The sequence below is a fragment of the Artibeus jamaicensis genome, unplaced genomic scaffold, assembly GCF_021234435.1.
Source record: "Artibeus jamaicensis isolate MK-2021 breed Jamaican fruit bat unplaced genomic scaffold, CSHL_Jam_final contig_1128, whole genome shotgun sequence".
NCBI lineage: Eukaryota > Metazoa > Chordata > Mammalia > Chiroptera > Phyllostomidae > Artibeus > Artibeus jamaicensis.
In genome coordinates, this window is record NW_026521220.1 from 220,329 (window position 1) to 246,968 (window position 26,640).

At 52.4% G+C, this 26,640-nt stretch overlaps 1 protein-coding gene and 3 gene segments (V, D, J or C); all 4 read left to right on the forward strand.

The window, feature by feature from the left end:
- Positions 1–1,328: 1,328 nt before the first annotated feature.
- LOC128627255 (Ig lambda chain C region-like) lies at positions 1,329–3,426 on the forward strand. The segment is given in 3 exon segments: positions 1,329–1,452; positions 1,673–1,756; positions 2,980–3,426. Coding segments are annotated over 3 exon segments (528 nt in total).
- Positions 3,427–6,959: 3,533 nt separating this feature from the next.
- On the forward strand, positions 6,960–7,450 carry LOC128627258 (Ig lambda chain C region-like; the record flags this gene model as incomplete). The annotated part of the segment is given in 1 exon segment: positions 6,960–7,450. A coding segment is annotated over 1 exon segment (333 nt), but the record flags the coding sequence as incomplete, so codon positions are not given.
- Positions 7,451–8,972: 1,522 nt separating this feature from the next.
- Positions 8,973–11,014, forward strand: LOC128627242 (immunoglobulin lambda-like polypeptide 5). Its single transcript, XM_053664224.1, has 2 exons — positions 8,973–9,314; positions 10,537–11,014. Exons 1-2 carry the CDS (start codon positions 8,990–8,992, stop codon positions 10,854–10,856), a joined length of 645 nt encoding a protein of 214 aa, XP_053520199.1. The 5' UTR covers positions 8,973–8,989; the 3' UTR covers positions 10,857–11,014.
- A 1,340-nt stretch (positions 11,015–12,354) lies between these two features.
- Positions 12,355–14,635, forward strand: LOC119059177 (Ig lambda chain C region-like). The segment is given in 3 exon segments: positions 12,355–12,363; positions 12,784–12,895; positions 14,190–14,635. Coding segments are annotated over 3 exon segments (441 nt in total).
- The last annotated feature ends 12,005 nt before the right edge of the window (positions 14,636–26,640 follow it).

Genomic DNA, 26,640 nt, shown 5'->3' on the forward strand with positions numbered 1-26,640 from the left:
TGTGTCCCTGGCACCCCTTCCCCGGGAGCCAGCTGTGATCTCAGTACTGGGTGAATTCATGACCCAAAATATCTACTTGTCCTGGTAGGCTGTCCCCAGGGACCTTTGTCACCAGAAAAGGGAAAAGGGCTGAGTAACAGGCTTCTGGGCATGTTTCAGGGTCAGGGGGAAATGAAGAGGTCCCAGGAAGGTCAATGGCAGGAGTTTGAAAGAAGAAGACCCTTGAGCCAACACTTGTTCTTACAGGAATAGTTGTTTAATTTCCCTGATCCCTCATGAAGCCCACTGGGGAAAACCTTTACAAGGTGAGGACTTTTGTCTTCTTTCTGTCACCATAGAGACACAGAAACCTGGAGGAACGTGTCCCATAAGTTTGTGTCTCAAAGTCCCTCACAGGACCGTAGCTCAGTCAGACACTGACTGTCCTGCAGCAAACACAAGGCTGGTTCCCAGAGGGAGCAGGTGTGTCTGCCGTCATTAGGGCGGGACAAGAGATGAGGAAGGGCACCTTCCTGGGTGCAGAGGGAGCACCATGTCCTGTCCCAGGGAGGTCTGACCCCTGGAGTTCTGGAGGTGAGCATGGGAAGGTCATAAGAACATCAGGGCAGGGGTCCTGTGGGCTACAGCCAGGTCAGCCCCACCTGACCCGGGAAACAGCACCGCCCTGGAGCTCAGGGCCCCACATCCACTAGGCCCAACCCCAGGGGCCTTCACCAGCTCTTCCTTCACCTCAGAGTGTGTGTGTCTCTAGTGAGAAATAGAAAGTGGTGATTTTTTCTCCATTCTCCACTTCATAAATGGAGGCAGAGACAATGCAGCCCAACCAAGGGGATAATTAACACATAAAACAATGACAAACAACACATTGCATCTGTATCTGCTATGCAAGTACAAGGCAATTATCCTCTAGTGTCCACCCCAGTGTAGTTGCAATGATGGAACTTCTCTGCTAGAGTCTCTGCAGGAGGCTCCTACAGACCCTGACACGACCTGAGAACCTCCATGAATCCTGCATATGGATGACAACATGATTCTTACTCCCTGTTCCTTTCCAAACACAAGGCTGGAATCCACCCTGAAAGGGTGCCCTGAACATGAATGCAGGATTCAGGACCACCAGACCCTCATCCTATAAAAACCAACTGTGGAAGAAAAGGGGAGTCTCCAGAGTTCCTCATGGAGGATGGGCTGGCACTGCTCACAGTACAAGTTGAAGGATTTCTCAGGGCATTCCCATACTCATGTGTCCCCAGGGAAGATGAGGCTGAGACCTCAGGGTGCAGCTGAGGGCCACTGGTACATTCCTACGGCTACTGCTCCCTAGGGTCATGGTTTCCCTGGTGCAGTTGTGGATTCTCCAAACCCCTGGAAGAAGAGACCTTCTGCTCATTCACCTGGAACTTGACTCCTTACTGACACAAATGTCTCCTAAGAAATTGATCTTCATTCCTGGTGAAGATCATGGAGACAAGGGATCCCAGACAACACCTACATTCTGGAGTTTGGCTTTCCTGGCAGCCCACCCATGAGTACAAGGAGATACTGGTCCAGTTACATGTTGCAGCTGGGAGTGGGGTGGGGGTTTCAGGGACCTATACAGAGCAGACAGAAGCCTGGGACAGAGGCTCAGTCTTCTTGCATCACAGCTGCAATTGGGGGTGCTCAAGGGTAGGGCAGGGCCTCCCACAGAGGTTTTTGTATGAGCCTGTGTCACAGTGTCGTGTGTTCGGCGGAGGGACCCATCTGACCGTCCTAGGTGAGTCTGTCCTTCCCCCTCCTTCCATGCTTCTCCCAGCAGCTTGGAAATTTTCTGCTGTTTTCAACTTTTTCTAGGTCATGTCATATCCTATAGCAAAGCTTTCACACAGCATCCCAACCATGGGGACCCTGAGCTCCCTCTGTCCCTCTTCTTAATGTCTTCCTTGCTCCATTGGTCACTAGCCGACCTTCAGGTCTGACCTCACAGACTGATGAATGGACAGAGTGACTTGTAGGCTCTCATGTGGGTCTGCCAGGGTCAGGCTGGGTTCATGACCGGCTCCATTCTGTGTTTTCCTTCTAGTCCCGGTGTTCTAGATGTATTTCTAGGGGACACTAATGGTCCCATCTTTGGGGGGAGAATGAGTAAGTAGTATTGAGGGGTGACAATGTGCAGACTTTTGAAGGAACAAGAACCCTCCGGGTGATGGCTAGCGAAACACAGGTGTAGAGTTAAGTGAAGAATTCAGGGGTGTGTGGTTATGATCACAGGACAGGAAATATGCAGCCTGAGGGGGGCTGCACAGAGCTGTCATGCAGTGTCCTTTACCAACTGGAATGGGAGAACCCTACAGGAGAGAGAACACAGTGGGGAGGAGAAGGGGCTGGAGGAAGGGTCATGCAATGACAGGGGATGATGACAAGAGGGGTCCCTGGGTCTCTGCAGGACAAACTTCACACTAAGAAGAGCACACTCTACAGCATGAAGACTCTAGCTATATGACCAGTGGGCTGAGTGTGCAGGGGGTGTAAAAAATGTACAAGGACAGAGACCAAGGTCAGACAGAGAGGCTTCTCTTTGACTACCTAAGACCTGCTATTTCAGACAAGACACAGGAGAGATTTCAGAGGAAAACGAGGCCCTTTGAACAAAGACCCTAAGGGCCCAGCATAGAAGGGTCAGGTCAGAAATGTACAGAGACTAACCCCAGAGGAGCTCAGAGAACTCATATCTTCTTCTCTGGGGACAAACAGAAGAACAGACAGACCCTGCTTTGAGGAATAGGCACAACCAAGGGGGTGTTAATCACATGTCTGTATGACAGATAAGGGTCCAAAAGACTGGTGAAGGCAGGTGTCCAGGCTCTGGGTTTCTCAGGAGAGAGGGAACTTGTGTTAAGAACACAGGAAACTGCTGATTATTACAAGGACCCTCAGACCCAGAGTGACCTCTGAACTAGACACCTGACCTCCTGCTCCCCCTCCACCCCCACCCCACAGGTCAGCCCAAGTCCGCACCCTCAGTCACTCTGTTCCCACCCTCCTCTGAGGAGCTCAGCAACAACAAAGCCACACTGGTGTGTCTGGTCAGTGACTTCTACCCTGGAGCCGTGACAGTGGCCTGGAAGGAGAATGGCAGCCCTGTGTCCCAGGGTGTGGAGACCACCAAGCCCTCCAAACAGAGCAACAACAAGTATGCGGCCAGCAGCTACCTGAGCGTGTCAGCCAGCAAGTGGAAATCTGCCAGCCAGTTCAGCTGCCACGTGACACACGATGGCACCACTGTGGACAAGACAGTGGTCCCCTCAGAGTGTTCCTAGATCCCTCACTCCACAACTCCCTGGGTTGGAACCACACGACCCTGAACAAATCTCCCTAACAAACCCCAATCCATCTTCCTCCTGAACAGAATCATCTGTCAATAAAATATCTGCCTTGTCAATTAGACATCATGTTCTCTGCTCATCTTTGCTTTACTCATTTTTGTCCACACTCCACCAAATGCAAAGTGGACACAACCCTCTGGCCCTGTAGACCATGTTCAGGAAAATAGCCTCCAAGTTTCCTTAAGTGGCAGTTTCACTATTAACCTACAGGTCCCGTAGAATGTTCCAGAAAGGAGGAAAGGGCATATGACCTAGGAGAGCCCTCCCTTTGAAATTTCCTTACTACTGCTTTTCTTCTGTGGACCATGTCCAATCCCAAGGCTGTGTCCCCATGGACAGCAGGGTCATTCCTGAGTGCTCTTCCAGGAAATCCTCATTCTTCTTATTCACAAGCCTTGCATGGCCCCCACCCCATCTGGAAGCTTCTCATCCTCACAGGCTAGGAACTGCCTTCTTGTTTATAGACCCCACCACCACTACTCCTGCTCTCCCAGGGAGGATATGCTCTGTGCTTCAGTTACTGCTCCCTCACTGACACTCTTACCACAAGACCCTCAGTCTCTGGAACCTGGTCGCTCATTCTCACACTCTCTACAGTGACCCTCACCTCTCACAGGTATCACCAGGGTCCCCGCTCTATGTGAGCTGGCAGGACATTTGTGCTCTCTTCATCCCTTTCCAGGCCAGCCCCCACTCATCCCACACCAAGGTCTAATGTCCAGTGTTCTCAGTGACCTGCCTGCTCCTCTATCAAAGTCAAGAATCAAATTCTAAGAACAGGCCATTGACTCTTCAATAATCAGTTCACCTTCTATGGGTAAAATCAGAACAGTAACACACACATGTGTAGGTGCACATACACACACTCACACACATGATGTTCATTAAGACACACATCCATTTACAAAGATGCCCTTAAAGGGCATCGCTCTGAGAAGCCCTGCAGAAGATCAGGAAGGTGTTCAGTCGGGACCCCAGGTTCACACGAACAAAGAGAGGCAGCTCACTGCAGTCCCGGCTCCAGAGATCATCAGTGACCAGACAAAGGGCAGGGACACGCTGGTCCAGATTGAGAGTGAGACTGAAACCTGAGGGAGTTTCCAGGAGGGAGTACAGCCTTCAACAGTGGGCCGGCAAAGGAAGGAAGAGTGTTCAGCGGCCCTGATGCGGTCAGAGAAGGACCCCAGGCCTGTGTGTCCCTTGAGTGAGCCCTGCAGATGATGTACAGGACAAGAATGAGGACTGAGCCCCTGGGTGTCAGGTTCCCACTCACAACAGGCACGTTCAGCCCAGGGCTGCAATGTCTTGGGAAGGCTGGTGCTGCACCCTGTGCTACTGACTTTGGTGAACTCGGACATCTGTCACTCGGGGGTGTAAGGGAGCTCAGGAACTCACACACTGAGTGCTCACAGGAAACACTGTGCTGGCAGAAGTGACCACCGGGCTGACCGTGCAGGGTCCTGAAGGGGCCATTGCACCTCTAATTCAGCCCATGGACTCACACAGATTGAAGCTGCCCACACTGCTCAGGAGGGGCTCAGTGACTCTCCCAATGAGGCTGGCTCAGCTGAGGGCAGGGACACCACAACGTGGGTCTCTGCAGACTGGTCTAGGTACTGGGGTGAATGTGATACTACCATACACACACTTCCATCCCCAACCCTGACCCGACTTGACCTCGTGTGCTGGGGATGTGATGGCATCCAGGACCTCCCCACAATTCCCAGCTCTCCTCAGGGCTCCCAGACCCATTGCCACTCTGTATAAACAATTCCACAGTGACAGTGTGCCAGGGGCTTGGCCAGAACACGGCTCCTTCCCAAAGATGGAGGCAGGTGGAAATCCTGACTCAGCACTAGCACATTCTCTGCCGCGCCACATCATGATAGCCTAGAACTCATGGAGCCCCACAGCTCCAGAGAATGGAAATTCTATCCACAGGGCCACCCTTCTCACTGCCCCCACCAGCCCCCCTCTGCCCGATCAGCATGCGTGACAAGGAGGCTGGACTTTGGGCCTCCCGTGCAGCTGCAGGTGGGCCTGGGCAGGGGCTGGAGGGGGTGACAGGAGGTTTGTGTTCAAGGCTGTGTCACTGTGTTATGTGTTCGGCGGAGGGACCTTTCTGACCGTCCTAGGTGAGTCTCCCTTTTCACTCCTGCTTGGGGTCCAGAGTGAAACTGGGCTTGATTTGTCTCCTTTTCTCATTTATGGGGTTGAGATGGGGTTGGAATCTCTCTGGCATACTGGAACTCCCACCTTTGGCTGTCTGTCTTAGCCCTCTAATTCTTAACTCCTGAGGCACCTGCTGGGGACAACACCGGAGTAACCCAGGCTCTGTTTTCTGCCACTTTGCACTGTGGCCCAGACATCTGTCTCAAGGGGACATTGCCTCTTCATCTCCAGGAGACTGGTCCCTCAGATCTCACAGCCTGAGGTCTTAGGAGAATTAAGGGACTGAAGGGCCATGAGAGAAGGGGCCTCTCCATGGTCATCCAGGGTTATGGGATGTGGGTACAAAGCTGGGGTCCCCTGAATGGTACATGTGTGTGTCACTTTTGGGTTCTGCCTCTTCTGGGTAAGTGGAAGTTAGAGAGGGGCTATAAGAGGAGCTCCTCACTGAGACCCAGAAAGGAGAAGGAGGAGGAAGAGGAGGAGGAAGAGGAGGGAGGAATAGACACAGGGCAGACAGAGTGGAAGGGAGATTTCCCGTGAGACAGCCTCGAGTTCTGGATCTTTCTTTCTCCCCCAGACAGGCTGAACCCCCAGACAGAACAAGTGGCAGGACCCCCTGACAGAACAGGTGGTGGGAGCTCCAAACAGAATAGGTGGGGGGACAATCAGACAGGCCCCAATGACTGCCCAACCCCTATTTCCACTGGGAGACAAAGCCTAGAACAAGTGCCCAGAACACAGGCTGGGGACACCTCCTGGGAGAAGTGACAAGGGCAGAGCTGGCCTAGCAGATAGATGTTCTAAGACAGCCAGATTCCCCAGTAAAGCTTCCAGAACGGGAAGTCCTAGTCAGAACAGTCCCAGGCTCAGGCTAAGAACTCAACAGCCATGTTCCATGGAAACCCAGGTAACCCCATAAAAGTGAGCCCACAGTGATAACACCCATCACTCCTCACTTCTGTAGCCCTCCTTGCAGCTATGGGCTCTGGGGACCGTGAGCAACATATGCCATCCCTCAAATGAAGGACAGCCTGAAGCCAGGACAGACACAGGCCCTCTTGTGAAGACACTGGGCGCAGGAATTGGTTTCCAAGTTATGCGAAGGATAGATGTACTCATTCTCTAAGGACAGATGAGCTCTCAAGATAAACAGTCAGGACCAGGGGAGCACAGGGTAGGATGACAGGTAATGAGGACAGTGGACCTGAGGACCAATGATGTGCAAAATGGTACCAGCACTCTCAAGAGTCAGGTTTTGACATTTTCCCTACAGGAACTCTCCCCCTCCTGTCACTGACTAGATAAAGGGGACTCAAGATGAAATTGGGGTGCATGCCCTAAAAATGGCTGTATGCTACTGGCATCTAGACTGAGGTCAAGAACCCCCAGGATAAATCCTGACACCATGACCTCCTCCCCCTCTCCAACCCCACAGGTCAGCCCAAGTCTGCACCTTCAGTCACTCTGTTCCCACCCTCCTCTGAGGAGCTCGGCAACAACAAGGCCACACTGGTATGTCTGGTCAGTGACTTCTACCCTGGAGCCGTGACAGTGGCCTGGAAGGAGAATGGCAGCCCTGTGTCCCAGGGTGTGGAGACCACCAAGCCCTCCAAACAGAGCAACAACAAGTATGCGGCCAGCAGCTACCTGAGCATGTCAGCCAGCAAGTGGAAGTCTGCCAGCCAGTTCAGCTGCCACGTGACGCATGATGGCACCACTGTGGACAAGACAGTGGTCCCCTCGGAGTGTTCCTAGGACTCTGAGCCCTCACATTCTGGGTCTCTGCTTACTCAGATCTCCCATTTGCCACCTCTCCACTGTACCCCTGGGACTGCCACCCCTGTCTGCTCAGACTGGGCTGGTTTCAAAGCCTCCCCATTTCCACTTTTTCTCAATAAAACCCTGGTCATTTATCATTGTGTGACTGTATGCCTGTTCAGCAACTGATGACGTCTCTGGGATGAAGTGTTACTGACCCTGACTTAGGGGTCATTTCAGCATGAAATCCTGTGTCCCTGGCTTCTCACCCACTCCTTCTACCCAAGAGCTATGATCTCAGTACTAGGGGAAGCCATCACTCAAAATATGTACTTATTCTGCTAGGATGGCCTCAGGGACCTTTGTCACGAGGGAAGAGAAAAGGGCTGAGTGAGATGCTTCTGGGCACATTCAGGGTCAGGGGTAAATAAGGAGGTCTCAGGAGGGTCAATGGCAGAAACATAGGAGAATAAGAGCCTTGAGCTAAGCCTTGTTCTTACACAAATAGCTGTTTAACTTCCCTGTTTTCTCATGAAAACCACTTGGGTAAACCATTACAAGGAGGACTTTTGTCTTCTGCCTGTCACCACAGAGCCACAGAAATCTGGAGCAACATGTTTGTTAAGCATGTGTCTCAAAGTCCCTCAAGCGACCATAGCTCAGTCACACACTGACTGTCCTGCAGCAAACACAAGGCTGGTTCCCAGAGGGAGCCAGTGGTGTTTGCCATCAGGAGGGCAGGACAAGAGATGAGGAAGGGCACCTTCCTGGGTGCAGAGGGAGCACCATGTCTTGTCCCAGGGAGGGCATGTCACCTGAAATTTGAGAGCAGTAGGAAGAAGATTCTAACGTCTTCAGGTCAGGGGCCCTGTGTACTCTGGGACACAGCAGGCTCAGGCCTCACCCTTCTGCCCCCCTGGTGACACCGCAATTCCTTTGTTCTCAGGACACCACTCCCAGTCTGACTTATCACTAGGGAGCATTCAGTGCTCTTCCTTCACACAAGAGTGTGTGTTCTCTAGTGAAACTAGAAAGTGAAGATTCTTCTTTTATTTTCTACTCCACAAAATAAAAAAAAGGTTCCCTTCATCCCTACTAAGGGGACAATTAACATATAAAACAATAACAAATGAAACACTGTGTCAGTATCTGCTTTGCAAGTACAAGGCAATTATCCTCTAGTGTCCATGCCAGTGTTGTGGCAATGACGGAATTTCTCTGCTAGAGCCCCTGCTGGGGACTCCTGGGGACCTGGCATGACCTGGGAACATCCATGGCTCCTGCATATACACGACAACATAATCCTTGCTCCCTGTACCTTTCCAAACCCAGGGCCGGAATCCACCCCAAAAGGGCGCCCTGAACATGAATGCAGGATTCAGGACCACCAGACCCTCATCCTATAAAAACCAACTGTGGAAGAAAAAGGGGGAGTCTCCACAGATCCTCATGGAAGATGGACTGGCACTGCTCACAGTACAAGTTGAAGGATTTCTCGGGGCATTCCCATACTCATGTGTCCCCAGGGAAGATGAGGCTGAGACCTCAGGGTGCAGCTGGGGGCCACTGGTACATTCCTACGGCTACTGCTCCCTAGGGTCATGGTTTCCCTGGTGCAGTTGTGGATTCTCCAAACCCCTGGAAGAAGAGACCTTCTGCTCATTCACCTGGAACTTGACTCCTTACTGACACAAATGTCTCCTAAGAAATTGATCTTCATTCCTGGTGAAGATCATGGAGACAAGGGATCCCAGACAACACCTACATTCTGGAGTTTGGATTTCCCGCATGAGTACAAGGAGATACTGGTCCAGTTACACGTTGCAGCTGGGAGTGGGGTAGGGGTTTCAGGGACCTATACAGAGCAGACAGAAGCCTGGGACAGAGGCTCAGTCTTCTTGCATCACAGCTGCAATTGGGGGTGCTCAAGGGAGGGGCAGGGCCTCCCACAGAGGTTTTTGTATGAGCCTGTGTCACAGTGTGGTGTGTTCGGCGGAGGGACCCATCTGACCGTCCTAGGTGAGTCTGTCCTTCCCCCTCCTTCCTTGCTTCTCCCAGCAGCTTGGAAATTTTCTGCTGTTTTCAACTTTTTCTGAGTCATGTCATATCCTGTAGCAAAGCTTTCACACAGCATCCCAACCATGGGGACCCTGAGCTCCCTCTGTCCCTCTTCTTAATGTCTTCCTTGCTCCATTGGTCACTAGCCGACCTTCAGGTCTGACCTCACAGACTGATGAATGGACAGAGTGACTTGTAGGCTCTCATGTGGGTCTGCCAGGGTCAGGCTGGGTTCATGACCGGCTCCATTCTGTGTTCAGTTCCAGTCCCAGTGTTCTAGATTTATTTTTAGGGGTTACTAATGGTTCTATCTTTGGGGAGGGAATGGGTAAGTAGTATTGAGGGGATGACAATGTGCACACTTTTGAAGGAACAAGACCCCTCAGGGTCATGGCTAGAGACACACAGGTGTAAAGTTAAGGGAAGGACCTCAGGAGTGTGGCGTTATTATCATAAGCAGGGAAATATGTGGGACTCCGGGTGCCACCACAGAGCTGTCATGTAGTGTCCTTTACCAGCTGGGACAGGAGAGCCCTGCAGGAGAAAGAACACAGTGGGGAGGACAAGGTGCTGTAGGAAGGGTCAGGCAATGACAGGGGATGAGGACAAGGTGGGTCCCTCAGTCTCTGCAGGACAAACTTCACTAAAGAAAGGCACCATCTACAGCATGAAGGCTCTAGCTGTGTGACCAGTGTGCTGAGTGTGCAGGGGGTGAGACAACTGTACAAGGACAGAGACTGAGGACAGACAGAAAGACATCTCTTGGACTAGACAAAATGCTACTATGACAAAGAAGGTCCAGGATAGAGAGCTTTTGGAGAAAATGTGGCTCCTTTCAACAAAGACCCCAGGAGCCCAGCAGAGGTTTCTCGGGTCAGAATGTACAGAGACTGGCCCCAGAGGAGCTCAGAGAGCTCCTATCTTCTCCTCTGGGGACAAACAGAAGGACAGACAGATGCTCTTATCAGGAATAAGCACAGCCAAGAGGGTGCCAGTCGGATGTCAGTGGGGCAGAGGATGATACCACGAACAGGTGAAGGCAGGTGTCAAGGCTCCAGGTTTCTCAGGAAAGTGGAGAATTGTGTTAAGACAACAACAAACTGCTGTGCATGGCAAGGACCCTCAGACCCAGAGTGGCCTCTGAACTAGACACCTGACCTCCCGCCCCTCCCCCACCCCACAGGTCAGCCCAAGTCTGCACCCTCAGTCACTCTGTTCCCACCCTCCTCTGAGGAGCTCAGCACCAACAAGGCCACACTGGTGTGTCTGGTCAGTGACTTCTACCCTGGAGCCGTGACAGTGGCCTGGAAGGAGAATGGCAGCCCTGTGTCCCAGGGTGTGGAGACCACCAAGCCCTCCAAACAGAGCAACAACAAGTATGCGGCCAGCAGCTACCTGAGCATGTCAGCCAGCAAGTGGAAGTCTGCCAGCCAGTTCAGCTGCCACGTGACGCACGATGGCACCACTGTGGACAAGACAGTGGTCCCCTCGGAGTGTTCCTAGGACTCTGAGCTCTCACATTCTGGGTCTCTGCTTACTCAGATCTCCCATTTGCCACCTCTCCACTGTACCCCTGGGACTGCCACCCCTGTCTGCTCAGACTGGGCTGGTTTCAAAGCCTCCCCATTTCCACTTTTTCTCAATAAAACCCTGGTCATTTATCATTGTGTGACTGTATGCCTGTTCAGCAACTGATGACGTCTCTGGGATGAAGTGTTACTGACCCTGACTTAGGGGTCATTTCAGCATGAAATCCTGTGTCCCTGGCTTCTCACCCACCCCTTCCCCAGGAACCAGTTGTGATCTCAGTACTGGGGGAAGCCATGGTTCAAAATATGTATTGTCCTGGTAGGCTTGCCGCAGGGACTTTTGTCACCAGGGAAGGGAAAAGGGCTGAGTGAGAGGCTCCTGGGCACGTTTCAGGGTCAGGGGGAAATGAAGAAGTCATGGGGGTGGTCAATGGAAGAAATCTGAAAGAAGTAGCCCCTTGAGCCAAGCTTTGTTCTTATAGGAACAGCTGTTAAACTTCCCTGTTCCCTCATGAAACCCACTGGGGTGAACCATTACAAGGTCAGGATCTTTGTCACCACAAAGCCACAGAAATCGGGAGTAATGTGTCCCTTAAGCATGTGTCTCAAAGTCTCTCAAGGGACCGCAGCTCAGTCAGACACTGACTGTCCTGCAGCAAACACACAGCGGGGTCCCGGAGGGAGCAGGTGGTGTCCACTGTCATGAGGGCAGGACACGAAATGAAGAAGGGCACCTTCCTAGGTGCAGAGGGAGCACCATGTCCTGTCCCACGGAGGTTTGACCCTGGAGTTCTGGAGTAGAGCGTGAGAAGGTCAGAAGAATTCAGGGCAGGAGTCCCGTGGGCTACAGCCAGGTCAGTCCCATCCTCCCCGGGAAACAGCACTGCCCTGAATCTCAGGGCCCCACACCCACTAGACCTAACCCCCAGGGGCCGTCAACAGCTCTTCCTTCACACATCAGAGTGTGTTTGTTCTCTAGTAAGAAATAGAAAGTGGTGATTATTTTCTCCATTCCCCATCTCACAAATGGAGGCAGAGACAATGCAACCCTACTAAGGGGATAATTAACATATAAATCAATGACAAATGACACATTGCATCTTTATCTGCTATGCAACTACAAGGCAATTATCCTCTAGTGTCCACCCCAATGTGGTTGCAATGATGGAACTTCTCTGCTAGAGTCCCTGCAGGAGGCTCCTACAGACCCTGACACGACCTGAGAACCTCCATGAATCCTGCATATGGATGACAACATGATCCTTACTCCCTGTGCCTTTCCAAACACAGGGCTAGAATCCATCCTGAAAGGGTGCCCTGAACATGAATGCAGGATTCAGGACCACAAGACCCTCATCCCATAAAACCAGATTGTGGAAGGAAAAGGGGAGTCTCCTAGTTCCTCATGGAGGACAGGCTGGCTCTGCTCACAGTACAAGTTAAAGAATCCTGCAGGGCAATCCCAAACTGGCATGTCCCTGGTAAGATGAGGCTGAGACCCCAGGGTGCAGCTAGGGTCCACTGGTACATTCCTATGGCTACTGCTCTCTGGGGCCCTCTCTCATCCTTGAGGTGTGTGAGAGTCACCCTCCCCTGAGTGCACCCAGGGGATCATGTTCTTTCAACCCTGAAAGGAAAGACCTTCTCTCCATTGTTATGGAGCTTTACTCCCAGTGGCATAAATGCCTTCCAATAAATCCATTCCCACTCCTAAAGAAGTTCATGGCAAACGGAATGCATGAGAACTACATTCAGGAGCCTGGATTTTCAGACTCCTTCTATTGAGCACAAGCATTCATCTCTCCTGTTACATGGAGGAGATGGGTGTTGGGGGAGGCTAATACATTGCTTACACAGCAGGCATGTGCCTGCAACAGTGACCCCAGCTTCTTCCACTACAGCTGCAGGTGGGGGGGCTTAGGGGTGGGGCAGGGCCTCCAAGGGAGAGGTTTTTGTATGAGGCTGTGTCACAGTGTTTCGTGTTCGGCAGTGGGACCCAGGTGACCGTCCTAGGTGAGTCTCTTCTTCACCCTTCCTTCCATGCTCTCTCAGAGGTTTGGGCAATTTTCTCCTCTTTTCACTCCCTTTTTCTTGCCCTCTACCCAAGCTTTCAGTCCAGACCCCATTCTCAGGTTGTGACCTTTTCCATCTCTGTTCTGTCTGTCCTGTCTGCCTCCACTGGTCTCATCAGCCTTCACCTCTGACCCCACAGGCAGAGGAAGGAATGAGATGACCTGTAGACTCTTCTATCTGTCTGCCAGGGTCAGGCTGGGTTCTGGACCTGCTCTGTTCTGTCTTGTCCTATGGGCTCCTGTGGGAGCAGCCTGAATCTGGGGGTCATTTGGGCACCCATTTAATGTGCAAAGGGAGACTATACACTGGGAGGTGACTCCAAATGCTCTGAGCTGAGTCCAGGGACAGACGGGTCAGTATTCAGAGAAGCTCTTCAGGGCTGGGGGACTGAGGATTCAGGGCTGGCAATGGTGCAGGGGAGGAGAGGCTCCATGGACCTGCTATGCACAATCCTCAGCCAGTGTGGGAACCAGAGAACCAGGCAGCAGGGGAGGGGGACTGCAGAGTGGGGATTTTAATGCTCTGGATGCTAAGAGTGGGATAAGGAGAATGGAGGACAGGGGACAGTAGGAGAGTGGCCTCAAGGATTTCAAGGGATATGCTCCTCAGAAGTACAAATCCTTGACAAAAAAGATTGCACATACCTCAGTGTTAGATCTTAGGACAAGCAACTACCACAGGTGAGCCTCCAATCAACTCTGCAGATGGGAGAGACCTAAGGACAGGCAGACAGAATCTCCCTCCTCTGTGACTACCCCACCCCATTAGAAAGGATCGGGAGAGGTAGACTTGAGTAGAAAAAGACCTTTTAGGACAAAGGCCTAAGCAGATGAGAAGGGTGACAAATGCTTAAGGATTGTCCCAGTTGAAGGTCAGAGTGTACATCATCTTCTCTGATGAAGGGCAGACTCCCCACACAAAGACTCCATTAGAATGTCAGGAGGAACCAGAGCAGGAAGATGCAGGTCAGATGTCTGTTTGAATGGCCAGTGCCTAGGAGGGCCTGAGGACATTGATGGCAGATGTCCAGCCTCCTGTTACCCTAGGAAGGAGGGAAGTTGTAAGAGCAGACACCCAATATGGTCTCTCTGCCACAGACCTCAAACCAGAGTAGTCCTGAAATTAGGGAGCAGATTGAATCCTGGGGACTGTGCACCCCACAACAAGATGGAGATCAGGAGCTCTCAGGATGAATGCTGAGCCTCTGACCTCCTCCCCCTCCCCCACCCCACAGGTCAGCCCAAGTCTGCACCCTCAGTCACTCTTTTTCCACCCTCCTCTGAGGAGCTCAGCAACAACAAGGCCACACTGGTGTGTCTGGCCAGTGACTTCTACCCTGGAGCCGTGACAGTGGCCTGGAAGGAGAATGGCAGCCCTGTGTCCCAGGGTGTGGAGACCACCAAGCCCTCCAAACAGAGCAACAACAAGTATGCGGCCAGCAGCTACCTGAGCATGTCAGCCAGCAAGTGGAAATCTGCCAGCCAGTTCAGCTGCCACGTGACACACGATGGCACCACTGTGGACAAGACAGTGGTCCCCTCAGAGTGTTCCTAGTACCTGCAGTCCCCACCCGTGGGGACTGGATCCTTATGGTCACCCAGGAGAATCTCCCTTTCCCAACGTCTACCTTGTCCCAGCACTTAATCAACTCTCAATAAATTTTTCTTATTGTCAATCAGACATCATACCCTCTGCTCATTTTTGTGTATATACTTTGAACCTAAATTCAACCGTCTCCAAAGATGAATGCAATCTTTTTGATATTATAGGAAAGGAACCACTGAAGGAGTCTTTATATTTCTCTGAGGGGCACCCACAAGTGTCCACAGAATGTTCCTGAACATAGGATGGGGCAGCACAACCCAGGAGAGCCCACCCTCCACACCTTCCCTACTACTGCTTTTCTCCTATGGACCATGTTTACTCCCAAGATCCAGCTTCCTTGGTCTCCATGGACACCGGGGAGTTCCCTTCCCTGGAATCTTCAATCTTCCCATTCACGTGCCTTCTATTGCTTCCTACCCACTCTGGAATCTTCTCATCTTCATAGTCTAGGGCATTTCTCTTTCCTTAGCACCCGCCCTCCTGCCTACCTCATCTTGGACACTATCATGTGCCCTGTCTTTTTTACCTTCACTGTCACAGTCACTACAGAACCCTCAGTCCCTGGACCCTGGTCATTCACAAGCACAGTGTGCCTGGGATCACCCCCCCCCCCAATGTGTGTCATGAGGTTTCCAGCTATAATCAGAGCCTGTGGGAATTAGTGGCCACTTCTGCTCTCGAGGTTAGCCCACCACAGATCCTACCACAAACACTAATGTCAAAGTAGCCATGGGTGGCCAATGAGACCACAAGTTTAAGGCCGAGAATATGATTCTGGGAATGAGCCATGAACATGTCTCTGAGCTGACTCACCTTCTTGGGGTCCTAGAATGCCACCTGAGAAGCCAGGAGATTATTGTCCTAGTTGCTGGCACAGGGTGGGGTTCTGAGCTGTCACGCACACACACACAGGCATTCTGACTCACCACACAAGCACACACATAATATACACGTTTGTACACACAGTTGACACTGCAAACATGGCCCCATGGATCGTGTGTCCAGGACGTGTGTGGCATCTAGAACCTCCCTATGGGCCTCAGCTCTGGAGACAGCACAGGCTCTGTCATCTCTGGATTGTAAAGTAGACTTCTCACTTCTCCTACCTGACATTCCCTGAGGAGCCAGAGACACAGCTCCTAGGACTGTATGGTCCCTGGGATATAATGGGACACTCAGACATTTTCTCCTATTCCCTCCACTACTGCGGATGGATGGAAGGTTACCAGGCAAGGAAGAAAAGTTTCAGGCAGGGAGATGACCACCCTGCCTCACCCTACCATCAGCCAGACCAGGCCCCATGACAAGGAGGCTGGACTTTGGGCCTCCTGTGCAGCTGCAGGTGGGCCTGGGCAAGGGTAGAGGGGGTGACAGAAGGTTTATGTTCAAGGCTGTGTCACTGTGTGCTGTGTTCGGCAGAAGGACCTATCCGACTATCCTGGGTGAGTCTCTTCCTTTCCCTCTTCCTAGGAATCAAGTTAAATTTGGGTCAGTTTTTTTCTTCTTCCCAATCATCCTTGGCCTTGGGTCTGAATCACTCTGGAATTCTGTATTATTCACCGTTTTTGTCTGCTCTTCTCAGCCCCTAGTGCCCTGATTGGCTTCTGGGGCACCTGGTGAGGACAAGATGAAAGGATGCCAAGGACCCTGTCCTGCCCTTCCTCACTGTGACTCCAAGCTGTCCAGGGGACCTTCTCTTCTGGACTCTGGGTTTGATGAAGCCTTCCTTTTCCCTTGAGGGGAGTTCACTCTCACCCAGAAATACCCAGAAAAATATTGCAGAAGAGAAGGTAGGGCAGAGGACCCAGGATAGTTGTCCTGTGCACTTTCTCTCTGATGACTATTCTTTTGGGTTTCTTTTCTTTCAGTTTTATTTTCTATTGGTTTCAGGTGTGTACCTTAGGGCTTAGGCAACTATACTCTTCACATAGTGTTCCTTCAATATTTCCAGTACCCACTGGAACCATACAGTTATCACAGTATTATTGCCTATGTTCCCTATGCTTCACTTATACCCCTGTAGCTGTTTTGCAACTATACTTCTATACTATGCAACTATGCAATCTATACTTCTCAATCCCTTCACCTTTTTCACCCACTCCCCCACCCCCCTCCCCTCTGGCTACCACCAGTTCACTCTGTGCATCTCTGAGTCTGTTTCCATTTTGTTTGTTTGTTTTCCTTTACTTTAGATTCCACATATAAGTGAATTCCTGTGGTATTCTCTGACTTATTTCACTGATCATAATACCCTCCAGGGCCATCCATGTTATCACAGGCTGTAAGATTTTATTCTTTTTTATGGCTGAGTAATAGTCCACTGTATATATGTACTACTGCTTTTTTTATCCACTCATCTATTAATGGGCACTTGGGTTGCTTCCCTAGGTTGGCTATTGTAAATAATGCTGCAATGAATATAGGGATGCATATAGTTTTTTGAATTAGTGTTTTGGGTTTCTTCAGATAAATCCCCAAAGTGGAATCACTGGGTCAGAAGACAGTTCCACTTTTAATTTTTCGAGGAAGCTCCATACTCTTGAGGAAGCTCCATGCTCCATGTGGCAGTACCAGTCTGCAGTCCCACTTACAGTGCACAAGGGCTCCCTTTTCTCCACATCCTCTCCAGCACTTGTTTGTTGATTTATTGATAAGTGCCATTCTGACAGGTGTGAGGTGATATCTCATTGTGGTTTTAATTTGCATTTTTCTGACAACTAGTGACATTGAGCATCTTTTCATATGTCTATTGGCCATCTGTATGTTCTCTTTGCAGAAGTATCTATTCAGGCCCTCTGCCTATTTTTAATTTGACTGTTTGTTTTTCTGGTGTTCAATAGTATGAGCTCTTTATAGATGTTTAATATTAACCCTTTATCAGATGTATCATTGGTGTATGTGTTCTCCCATTTAATAAGTTGTCTCTTTGTCTTGTTGATGGTTTCTTTTGCTGTGCAAAAACTTTTTTAGTCCCATTTGTTTATTTTTTATTTTATTTCCCTTCTTCAAGGAGATATATAAGAAAAATATTGCTGAGAGAAATGTCAGAGATTTTCTTCTAGGATTTTTATGGTTTTGAGTCTTACATTTACATCTTTAATTCATTTTGAGTTGATTCTTGTATATGGTATGAGCAGGTGTCTAGTTTCATATTTTTTGCAAGTATCTGTCAATTTTCCCAGTACCATATCTTACATAGAATATCTTTATTCATTGTATGTTCTTGCTGTCTTTGTCAAATATTAATTGACCATGTAGACATGGATTTATTTTTGAGTTCTCTATTCTGTGCCACTGATCTCTATGTCTGTTTTTATGCCAATACCCTGTCGTTTTGATTACTATGGTCTTGTAGTATAGTTTGATGTCAAGTAGCATGATACCTCCAACTTTGTTCTTCTTTCTCAATATTGCTAAGGTTATTTGGGTGTGTGTGTGTGTGTGTGTGTGTGTGTGGTTCCATACAAATTTTGGGATAATTTGTTCTGGTTCTGCAAAATACACCATTGGAATTTTGATAGGAATTGCACTGAATCTATAAATTGCTTTCAACAGTATGGACATTTTAATGATGTTAATTCTTCTTATCCCTGAACACAGTATATGCTCCCATTTATTTATATCTTCTTTGATTTCTTTCTTCAGTTCCTTATAATATTCCAAGCACAGGTCTTTTACCTCCTTGGTTAAGTTTATTCCTAGGTATCTTTTATGCAATTGTAAATGGAGTTGTTTTCTTAGTTTCCCTTTCTGATAGTTCATTATTGGTATATAAAAATGCAACTTATTTCTGAATATTACTTTTGTATTCTTCTACTTTACTGAACTCATTGATCAGTTCTAGTAGCTTTTTGGTGGGATCTTTAAGGTTCTTTATACACAGTATCATGTCATCTGTGAATACTGATGATTTTACTTCCTCTTTTTCAATTTGGATGCCTTTTATTTCTTCTTCTGGTCTGACTGCTGTGGCTAGGACTCCCAGTACTATGTTGAGTGAGAGGGGTGAAAGCAGGCATCCCTGTCTTGTTCCTGATCTTAAGGGAAACGCTTTTAGTTTTTCTCAGTTGAGTATGATGTCATCTGTGGGCTTGTCATACATGGCCATTATTATGTTGGGGTATGTTCCCTCTAGTCCTCTTTGCTGAGAGTTTTTATCATAAATGGGTGCTGGGTTTTATCAAGTACTTTTTCTGCATCTATTAATATGATCATGTGATTTTTTTTATTGCTATTCATTTTTGACCCATGTCCAAATCCTATTGCCTCCCAGTGGCTTCCAGGTTAATGTCTAAGCTCCTTTCTCTGGAATCCTGGGGCCTCACTGTCTGGGACTGTGGTCAAGACAGCCTCTCCCCAAATAGGAGGAGAATCTGAACCCAGGACAGACAGATGCCCTGAGGAATGATAAGACCTCAAGGCTGATATCCAACAGCACCAAGGAGCACAGCATTGGGGTGGCGAGTTATGAGGATGTGAGAACTCAAGGAGAGCTTGAGGCCGAAGAGAAGCCCAGAACTTCCATGATTAGGGTGCTGAGATTCACCCTACAGATTGGTAGGACCCAGCCACTCACCCCCATCTTCCCCAGCCTCGCTTCCTGCACCAATCTACTCTCAATAAAATGTCCTCACTGTGTCAATCAGGAACCACACTCCCTGCTCATTTATTTTGTCTCATATTTTATTTGCAACCTCTCATGGTTCTTGGGATGGGGTGGGGGAATCCTCGGCATCCAGTGGGAAAACACCCTATGGGGAGAGGCACACAGTCTTCCTGGGACACCTCACAGGAATCTCACCAGGACACAGGGAGTCTGGTTACAGATCAGTCCCTCTGCTTCCCCCCGGTTCTTTCTCCAGCCCACTCTGTCCCTCCTTCCTGGTCTGAGCTGGCCATGGCCAGTGACCTCCAAGTAAGCTCTCCCTTTCTTCCACGGTCGGGACCCTTCCTCCCACCGCCCCCACCCCCACCCCTCATATCCTCTCTTTCCTCAGGCTGGAAACCTAGCTCTAGCTCCTGGACCTCACCCCGTGGAACACCCTTTCTTCTGTGCTCAGCTCAGCTCCTGCTCACCCTCACTGCCTCCCTGTCACTCTCTCAAGCTGGGCCACCCATGGAGTCTGGGACCCTCCAGCAGCATCTGCTTCACAGGCCTTAAATCTGGGCCCATGTTGACTCTTCACCTGATGGCAGGTTCAGATGTACGAGAACTAGAAGGAAGGCAGGAAAGCAGTTGGTTGCCACATGAAGATCAGCCAGGAGGCTTTGGCACTTGACACAGATAAGCTCTGAAGGACATTTCTGAGGACTAGGATGGGGACACCTATGGGGGACCTTAGTCGGCTGACAATGGTCAGTTTCCTGGGCATTCGAGAAACCTTCTCCTGTATTTCTCTCTGTTGCTGCATCCTGCCCAGTGGCCAGTCTGGGCTACTTCTGGGGTCTTCTCAGCCCAGGCACAGAGCCCTCCTTTCTCCCTGGTCCCCTGCAGTCCCTCCTCTTCCTGGGGTCATGGGGGTGTGGGAAGTTGTTGATTTTAGCTTCAGCCTGAGGCATTTCCTCCCACTGGCCCCAGCTAAATGCTCTCCCAATCTTACCTTCTGAACACCTTACCACACTTGAAGGAAGATCCTGTATTGATCCTCAGACTGCAGATGAAGACACCAAGGCCCAGAGACCCTGGGAGACCCTGTCAAAGTCGCAGCAGGGACTAGACCTACAGCCACCTGACTGGAGATCTCGGTTCCTGACCCCCATTCCCACTGCCCTCAGTGTCCTGCCCACCTGGGCAAGCCCTCCTGATTAGTCCCACCTCCTCCTTGGAGAGCTCGGGACCCACCTGTACCTCAATCCCCACCCCAGGACTCATGGCCTTAGGGGACAGAGTTGTTGGGACCTATGAGAGACCAAGGGGGACAGAAGCCTCAGGTCAGAGAGAATGGCTTCCTCAGACCCTTTCTCCTTCCTCTAGGTTAAAAATCAGTGTCAGGGCACCTGGTGGGGTGGGGGCAGGGGCGGAGGCATGAGAATGTCTCCTCTTCCTGAGGATCTCACCTCAGGTCAGTCCTGGGAGGCAAGGTCACCACAATGTTCGCCCTTGGTTGTCCCAACACAGGAAGGTCGTCTCTGGCAGGCGGCTTCCCAGGTTAATCCCTCCATTCCCTGGCCCAGCTGCTCTTCCCCAGGATGCAGGACTTCTCACAACACCTTCAAGTCAAGGAATGCTCTCTGAGGGAAAAGCACACGGAGCTGTGGGTTTGGGGGTCCGGAGAAAGGGGGCCCAGTGCCGAGCACAGCAGGTGGTCCAGGGCTGGCAGATGAATGGAGACACTGACCTGCATGAAACTCCCGGGGAGCAGGCCAGGACAATGCACCCCCACCAGCGAGAACACCAGCCAGGCTGGCTTCCCTCCCCCCCACTCCTGACCCCTCCATGCCATCCACTTCCACCCCTGCCCTTTCCCAACGAGCAACTTCCAGGCCCCCATTTCCTCCAGTATCGTATCTGCTGCCCTAGGAGATGTCACCAAATCTCTGGGCAGGGGGGGTGTGCATAGGGGCATCCAGCAGAAGGGATGTGACTTCTGGGAGGCACCCTCAGACCCAGAGGTGGACAGACTCGCCTTACAGGGAAGCACACACAGCCCAGGTGGCGGGGGCACTTTGTCTCCCAGATCCACCTGTCAGCTCTCTCCTCTCATCCCTGTGAAATCTCAGCAACACCCCGTCCCCTGCTGTCACTGTTAGTGCTTGCTGCTCCAATCCCCTTCCCCTGGGACCCTTGGGAACCGAGGCTGGCGCTGGGACTGGAGAAATGACAGGCCCACAAGGGACCCCAGCCCCACCCAGGTCCCAGACCACCACCACAAATCAGCAGCAGTTTTCCAAGTGCCAAGGGTGCCCAACCCCAGTGGGGGGCCCAGTCCTGGCCCTGCCTGGCCCCGCTGCAGCAGGTGTGGCGGACGCTGCCCAGGTGCCCTGAGCCTTCTCTGCAAGCTGGCAGTCCCTCAGCCTCAGCACCAGTGACCAGGCCTCAACGCCTGCCAGTGGCCATCAATGGACCCCAGATGAACTCCGATGGGGAACGAGTAACCCAGGCACAGTGAAGCACCTGGACTCGGGCTGGCCCACCTGTGACCTGACACGGTCTTGAGGATTTTATTTCTCCATAAGAAAACAATGAGATGACTGCATGTGTGAACAACCCTGTAGGGGATTATGTGGGGAAGCCCCTCTAAATCTGGGACATGGGACACCAGCAGAGCCTTTGACCTCTGACCCCCTCAGCAGGCAGCCCCAGTGACTTCCAAGGTACTTGGTCATCCTGGGGTAGACCATCTGGTCTGCCCAGGTTATCCCCTCCTGGTACTCCCTAGGCCTCGACCCTTGAGTACAGCACATCTGATGAGCCCCTTTGCCATCACCCCTCCTGTCCCTGTGGCCATAAGCCCACTCTAGCGCCCTCGCCAGACCTCATCTTAGATGCCACCTTCTCTCCACTTGCGCCAACTTCCCTCCTGCCACTTCCAGCACATCTCTGGGACTCTATGCCCCGTCCCTTTCTGCCATCTCTCCATCTCTCCCCTACACTGGCCAAACCACCAGTGCCCTTCAAGTGGCCAAATTCAACTGTCCCCTCATTGTCCTCACCATTGTCAGCCTCTGGGTGGGCTTGGGCAACATGCACTGTCATCTCCATCTTGAAATTCCTCAGCCCCCCAAACCCTCTCTTGGGCCTTGGTAGCCTCCAGCCTCCCTGGCTCATTGGCCCCGCCGTGATCAGCAGGGGCTGGCCCCTCACTTGCTCTTCCCCTCTCTGTCCCTATAAGGCCAGAAGCTGGCTGGATCTAAAAAATGCCTCCTATTTCTTTACCCACACAGTTTCTTAGGCTTGCCTTGGCCTTGACAACCAGGGCTGCGAACCGGGTTCAAAATGGCAGGCACCCGAGGGCAGGAGCTGCATCTGCCCTGGTCCCTCAGAGAAGCAGACTGGTGCTGGGCAGGGCATTGTCAAGTCCTGATGACTGCTGCCCCAGTGTGGGATTGTCCCCAGCCCTGCTCGAGGGTGGCACTGTCCCCAGCTCTGCCCAGTTATTGGATGGCCCCCAGTTCTTCCCAATGGTAGCATTGTCCCCTCTCTTCCTCATTTGGGGATTGTCCCCAGTTCTACAGAGTTGTGGGACTGTCTGCAACTCTGTCCAGTTGTGGGATTGTCTGCAGTTCTGTCCCACTATCTCAGGTTCTGCCCAGTTGTGGGACTGTCCTCTGCTCTGCTCAGGTGTTATCTCGCCCACTTTGAGGACAGTGACCTTGGCTGGTTGCTGCTCCCTGAGGGAAGTTCTGCTCTGGTGTTTGACATGCTGCACCTCCTATGATCCCCAGATCACCAGAGAGCCAGGCACTCACACCCTCACAGCGTTTCCAGGCCCTGAGGCAGCCTGCTCATGTCCCACAGTTGTACGGGGCCACACAAGTGGCAGGTACCCAGGCTTCCTACCCAGGGTCCACCCAAGGCCACCCATATTTTCCGATGCCAGACTGAGGAGGACACGCCACAGGCACTCAGGACCACACCGACAACAGGGCTGCCCACCCCGTGGTCATCTCCACTCGTCCCCACTGGGGGACTGTGCCTGTGCAGGGCCAGGAGAACATGCTGAGCATGTGGATGTCAGAGGCCTCCTTGGGGGGGTGGGGGAGGGACAGGGACCTAGGTTCTTGGATCTGTATTAACTCAGTGGAGGCAGAGGCAGGGAGAAAAGAAGTCAACAACCCTCTGAATTCACAAAGTGAAGTAGGAACAGGTGTTGTGTCCCCATTTCACAGATGAGAGCAGTGGGGCCATGATGGGGGTGAGCTGCTCTGGGTCACAAGGCGAGGTGATGGCTGACCTGCCCCCAGATTCTTCCCACAGCCCCTCAGACCCGTATGATGTGTCATTCTCTCCATCACTCATTCATTCACTCAACAACCCTCAGTGGGCACGACTGTGGGCATGAGGAGATGAGGATGACCCATCCTGCCAGGGCTCGTGCTTCTGGGGGGGCGGTTCTGGAGACCATGGATAACTCCCACCCCTGTCCCCAGGCCCCTGGGGTCATCCCCCAGGCCCCTGATACAGCACGAAGCTCTCCCTGCACACACAGGACAAGGTTTCACCCACAGAAAAAGTCACCCCATGTGGCAGTTGCCCCCAGCTGCCATCACTGGGCACCTCTCCAAGCATATCACAGACCCTCATGGACCCTCCAAGTCCCTGTCAGGGCTGTCATTGCCCATTTCACAGAGGGGACACTGATTGTGATGGTCACACTGGGGCTACCCTTCCCAGCTCAGAGCCAGGGCAGCCCTGGGGGTAATGCCCTCAGGACAACAGCAGGGTCCATTTGGGGCCCCTCCTGGAATAGAAAACAGTGGCAGATCTGGAGATGGGGGACTTGGCTTTGGGCCCGCCTGCCCCTCTGTGCAACCTGAGCAGGCCTCTCTCTCCAGGGCCTTGCTGGTTGGTGGCCAGGGCCAGGGAAACATTGAGTCAGATGGGGGAAGGGAACTGTGGCTTCCTCCACAGCCAACCAAATAACCAGAGCTCAGAATAGTCTGGAGCTGAAGGGCCCTGGGGGAGGGGAAGGGAGGATAGGTGAGTGCTCAGGGCCCTGGGGGAAGGGAGGGGAGAAGAAGGAGGGGACTGCTCAAAGCCCTGGGGGAAGGGAGGGGAGAAGAGGGAGGGGACTGCTCAGGGCCCTGGGGGAAGGGAGGGGAGAATAGGGAGGGGACTGCTCAGGGCCCTGGGGGAAGGGAGGGGAGAAGAGAAGGAGGTGACTGCTCAGGGCCCTGGGGGAGGGGAGGAAGGTGACTGCTCAGGGCCCTGCGGGGGAGGGAGGGGAAAGGGCTACTGGGGCCCCGGAGGAGGCCTGGGAGCTCCTGCTGGGCAGAGCTGGCTGACGCTTCCTCTACCAGGACCCCTGTGAGACCCGCAGGAGCATGCATCCCCCAAGCAGGCACAGCACTCACTGAGCCCAGCAGTGGTGGGAAGGGGGTCCCGCCCCCACCTGTGTCTTCTGGAGACATACACTCACCAAGAAACAGACAAACCAGACCTGAATGTCCAAAATGAGGCAAAGCCCACTTTTCAACACAAAGGTCCAGAATCAGGTTTCCAGCCACCCTGTCAATACAGCCTCCAGGAGTGTCCACACTACAATCGACTGTTCACTGTGGTACCCACCGGTGTAGTGACAGACGACACAGCACAATGACAGTCACACCTCTCAGAGTGGGATGTCCTTTGACACCTTCCTCCCAACATATTAGCCTCTCTTGGAGACCTCTACCACCCCCAAGCCCGGTTCAGCCCAAAGCCCAGATGAAGCCAGATTACACACCCACTTCCTCCTAGCAGGAAGAATCCCAAACCAGCACCCACAGAGCAGGGCAGCTGGCTCTCCCCAAAACACTGCCGTGCAAGGTCCCCAAGAGGCACCTCGTGCGGGAGCCTTTGTGAGACCTCGCTCCCTGTGGGGTGAACTGGGAGAGCCCCTGTCCTGTGTGGTCACCTTGCAGACCTGCAGACAGGCCTGCAGCAGTGGGGTCGGGCGGGTCCAGGGTTTGGGTCAGCTCCTCTAAAAATCCAGTTGGTCACTGGAATCACAACAGACTTAATTCTCTTTGGCCCAGAATCCTCAGTGAGGCTGTGCCCTGGATCACCAGGCTCAGGGCGAGTTCTGGGGGTGGCCTGGTCCTGGATTTTCCCAGACATTCCCAGCTCATGCCTGGGTCCAGTATTAATAATGCCTCTTCCACTCCCTGAAATGTGCCAGTTGGAAGATAAATGTTGGTCATCCAAGCTCAGAGTGACTGATCGCTGAATGACTAAATGATGCTCCTGTAATGGGTTAAAACGGAAGGGGACCAAGGCCTGTCCCCGGGCTCTGCATCAGCTGTGCCAGACACTGTGTGGCTCCCACCTTGACAGAGGGGCTGAGATACTGGCCAGCAGCCTCACCAGGGACCACATTCAGGAAACCACTGGGAGGTTCCAGGTCTCTGCAGGCCCTGCCTTGGTCCCCTGGGTGTGAGCTCACACCATTTCGGCCCCTGAGAGACCCAAGTGTGACCCAGATGCTGTTTCCCACTCAGTGACCACACAGTATATGGGGGGGATCAGCAAGGGACTGTCTTCTGGGCAACCTTTGTCCCCGGGGAAATGGGCAGAGGTCAGCGGGAATGTCTCGGGGCAACCAAGACAGGAGCCAGGGCAGGACTGAGTAACTTCCGTGGCCAGCATCATGGAGCTAGAGTCAGCAGATGCCTCTGTGTCCCTCTGGGGACAGAGTAGCTGGTGGTCACCATGACCCACCGGGGCACCTGCCATGGGTCTGTTTCCACAGGAGTCGCCCCTTTGTGGTGGCGCCCACTTCCTGTAGCAACATCAACAGCCCAGGTCTCTCCTGCTCCTCAGCATCCAGCCTGGGGACATGTGAGGTCGGGGTTGATGTCCCCTGAGTGTCCACAGTGCCCAGGATTGTGCTGGGCACCGGGGCCCAGACCAGCCACAAATCCTCATTAAGATCAGCAGTCCCAGCCCCCCCCAGTGCCCAGCCTGCGTGGGGAGATATTGGGGTCTCCTGACTGTCCTGAGAGGAAGGAGGACCGGACCCCAGACCTGGCCTTGCCCCCAGGGGAGGAGAGAAGGCTTCAAGTGCTGGGTGGCCGAGAACAATTCTCTGAGGCAGAACAGGCTGGGAAATGCAGGACCCTAGACCAGCCAGGTGAGCCCCGGTTCTACTGGGGACCGAGGGCCAGCATGAATGAGGCCCCTGTGCAGACCCCACCCAGAGCAAAGCTACCCATGGAGCGTTTCTCTCGGAGCCCTTGCCGTGTGGGGGCCACAGCAGTGGGCAGCGCAGACACAGCCCTGCTTAGAGCTCCCACATTCGGGGAACGTGGGGTGAGCCCCACAGTGTGGTTCCCTGCAGGAGACAGGGCCCTCGCAGTGGGGAGAACAAGGTCACAGGGGCGGGGGCCAGGGCCAGGGATCCTCCTGCCAGGGTCTCATGGGGCAATGTCCACATAGCTGG

Excerpts from the sequence above, each read along its gene's own strand:
- LOC128627242 (XM_053664224.1), top strand. The coding sequence starts at position 8,990 with ATGTCTCCTAAGAAATTGATCTTCATTCCTGGTGAAGATCATGGAGAC. Across the intron at positions 9,315-10,536 it reads GACCCATCTGACCGTCCTAG|GTCAGCCCAAGTCTGCACCC; the intron begins GTGAGTCTGTCC and ends CCCACCCCACAG.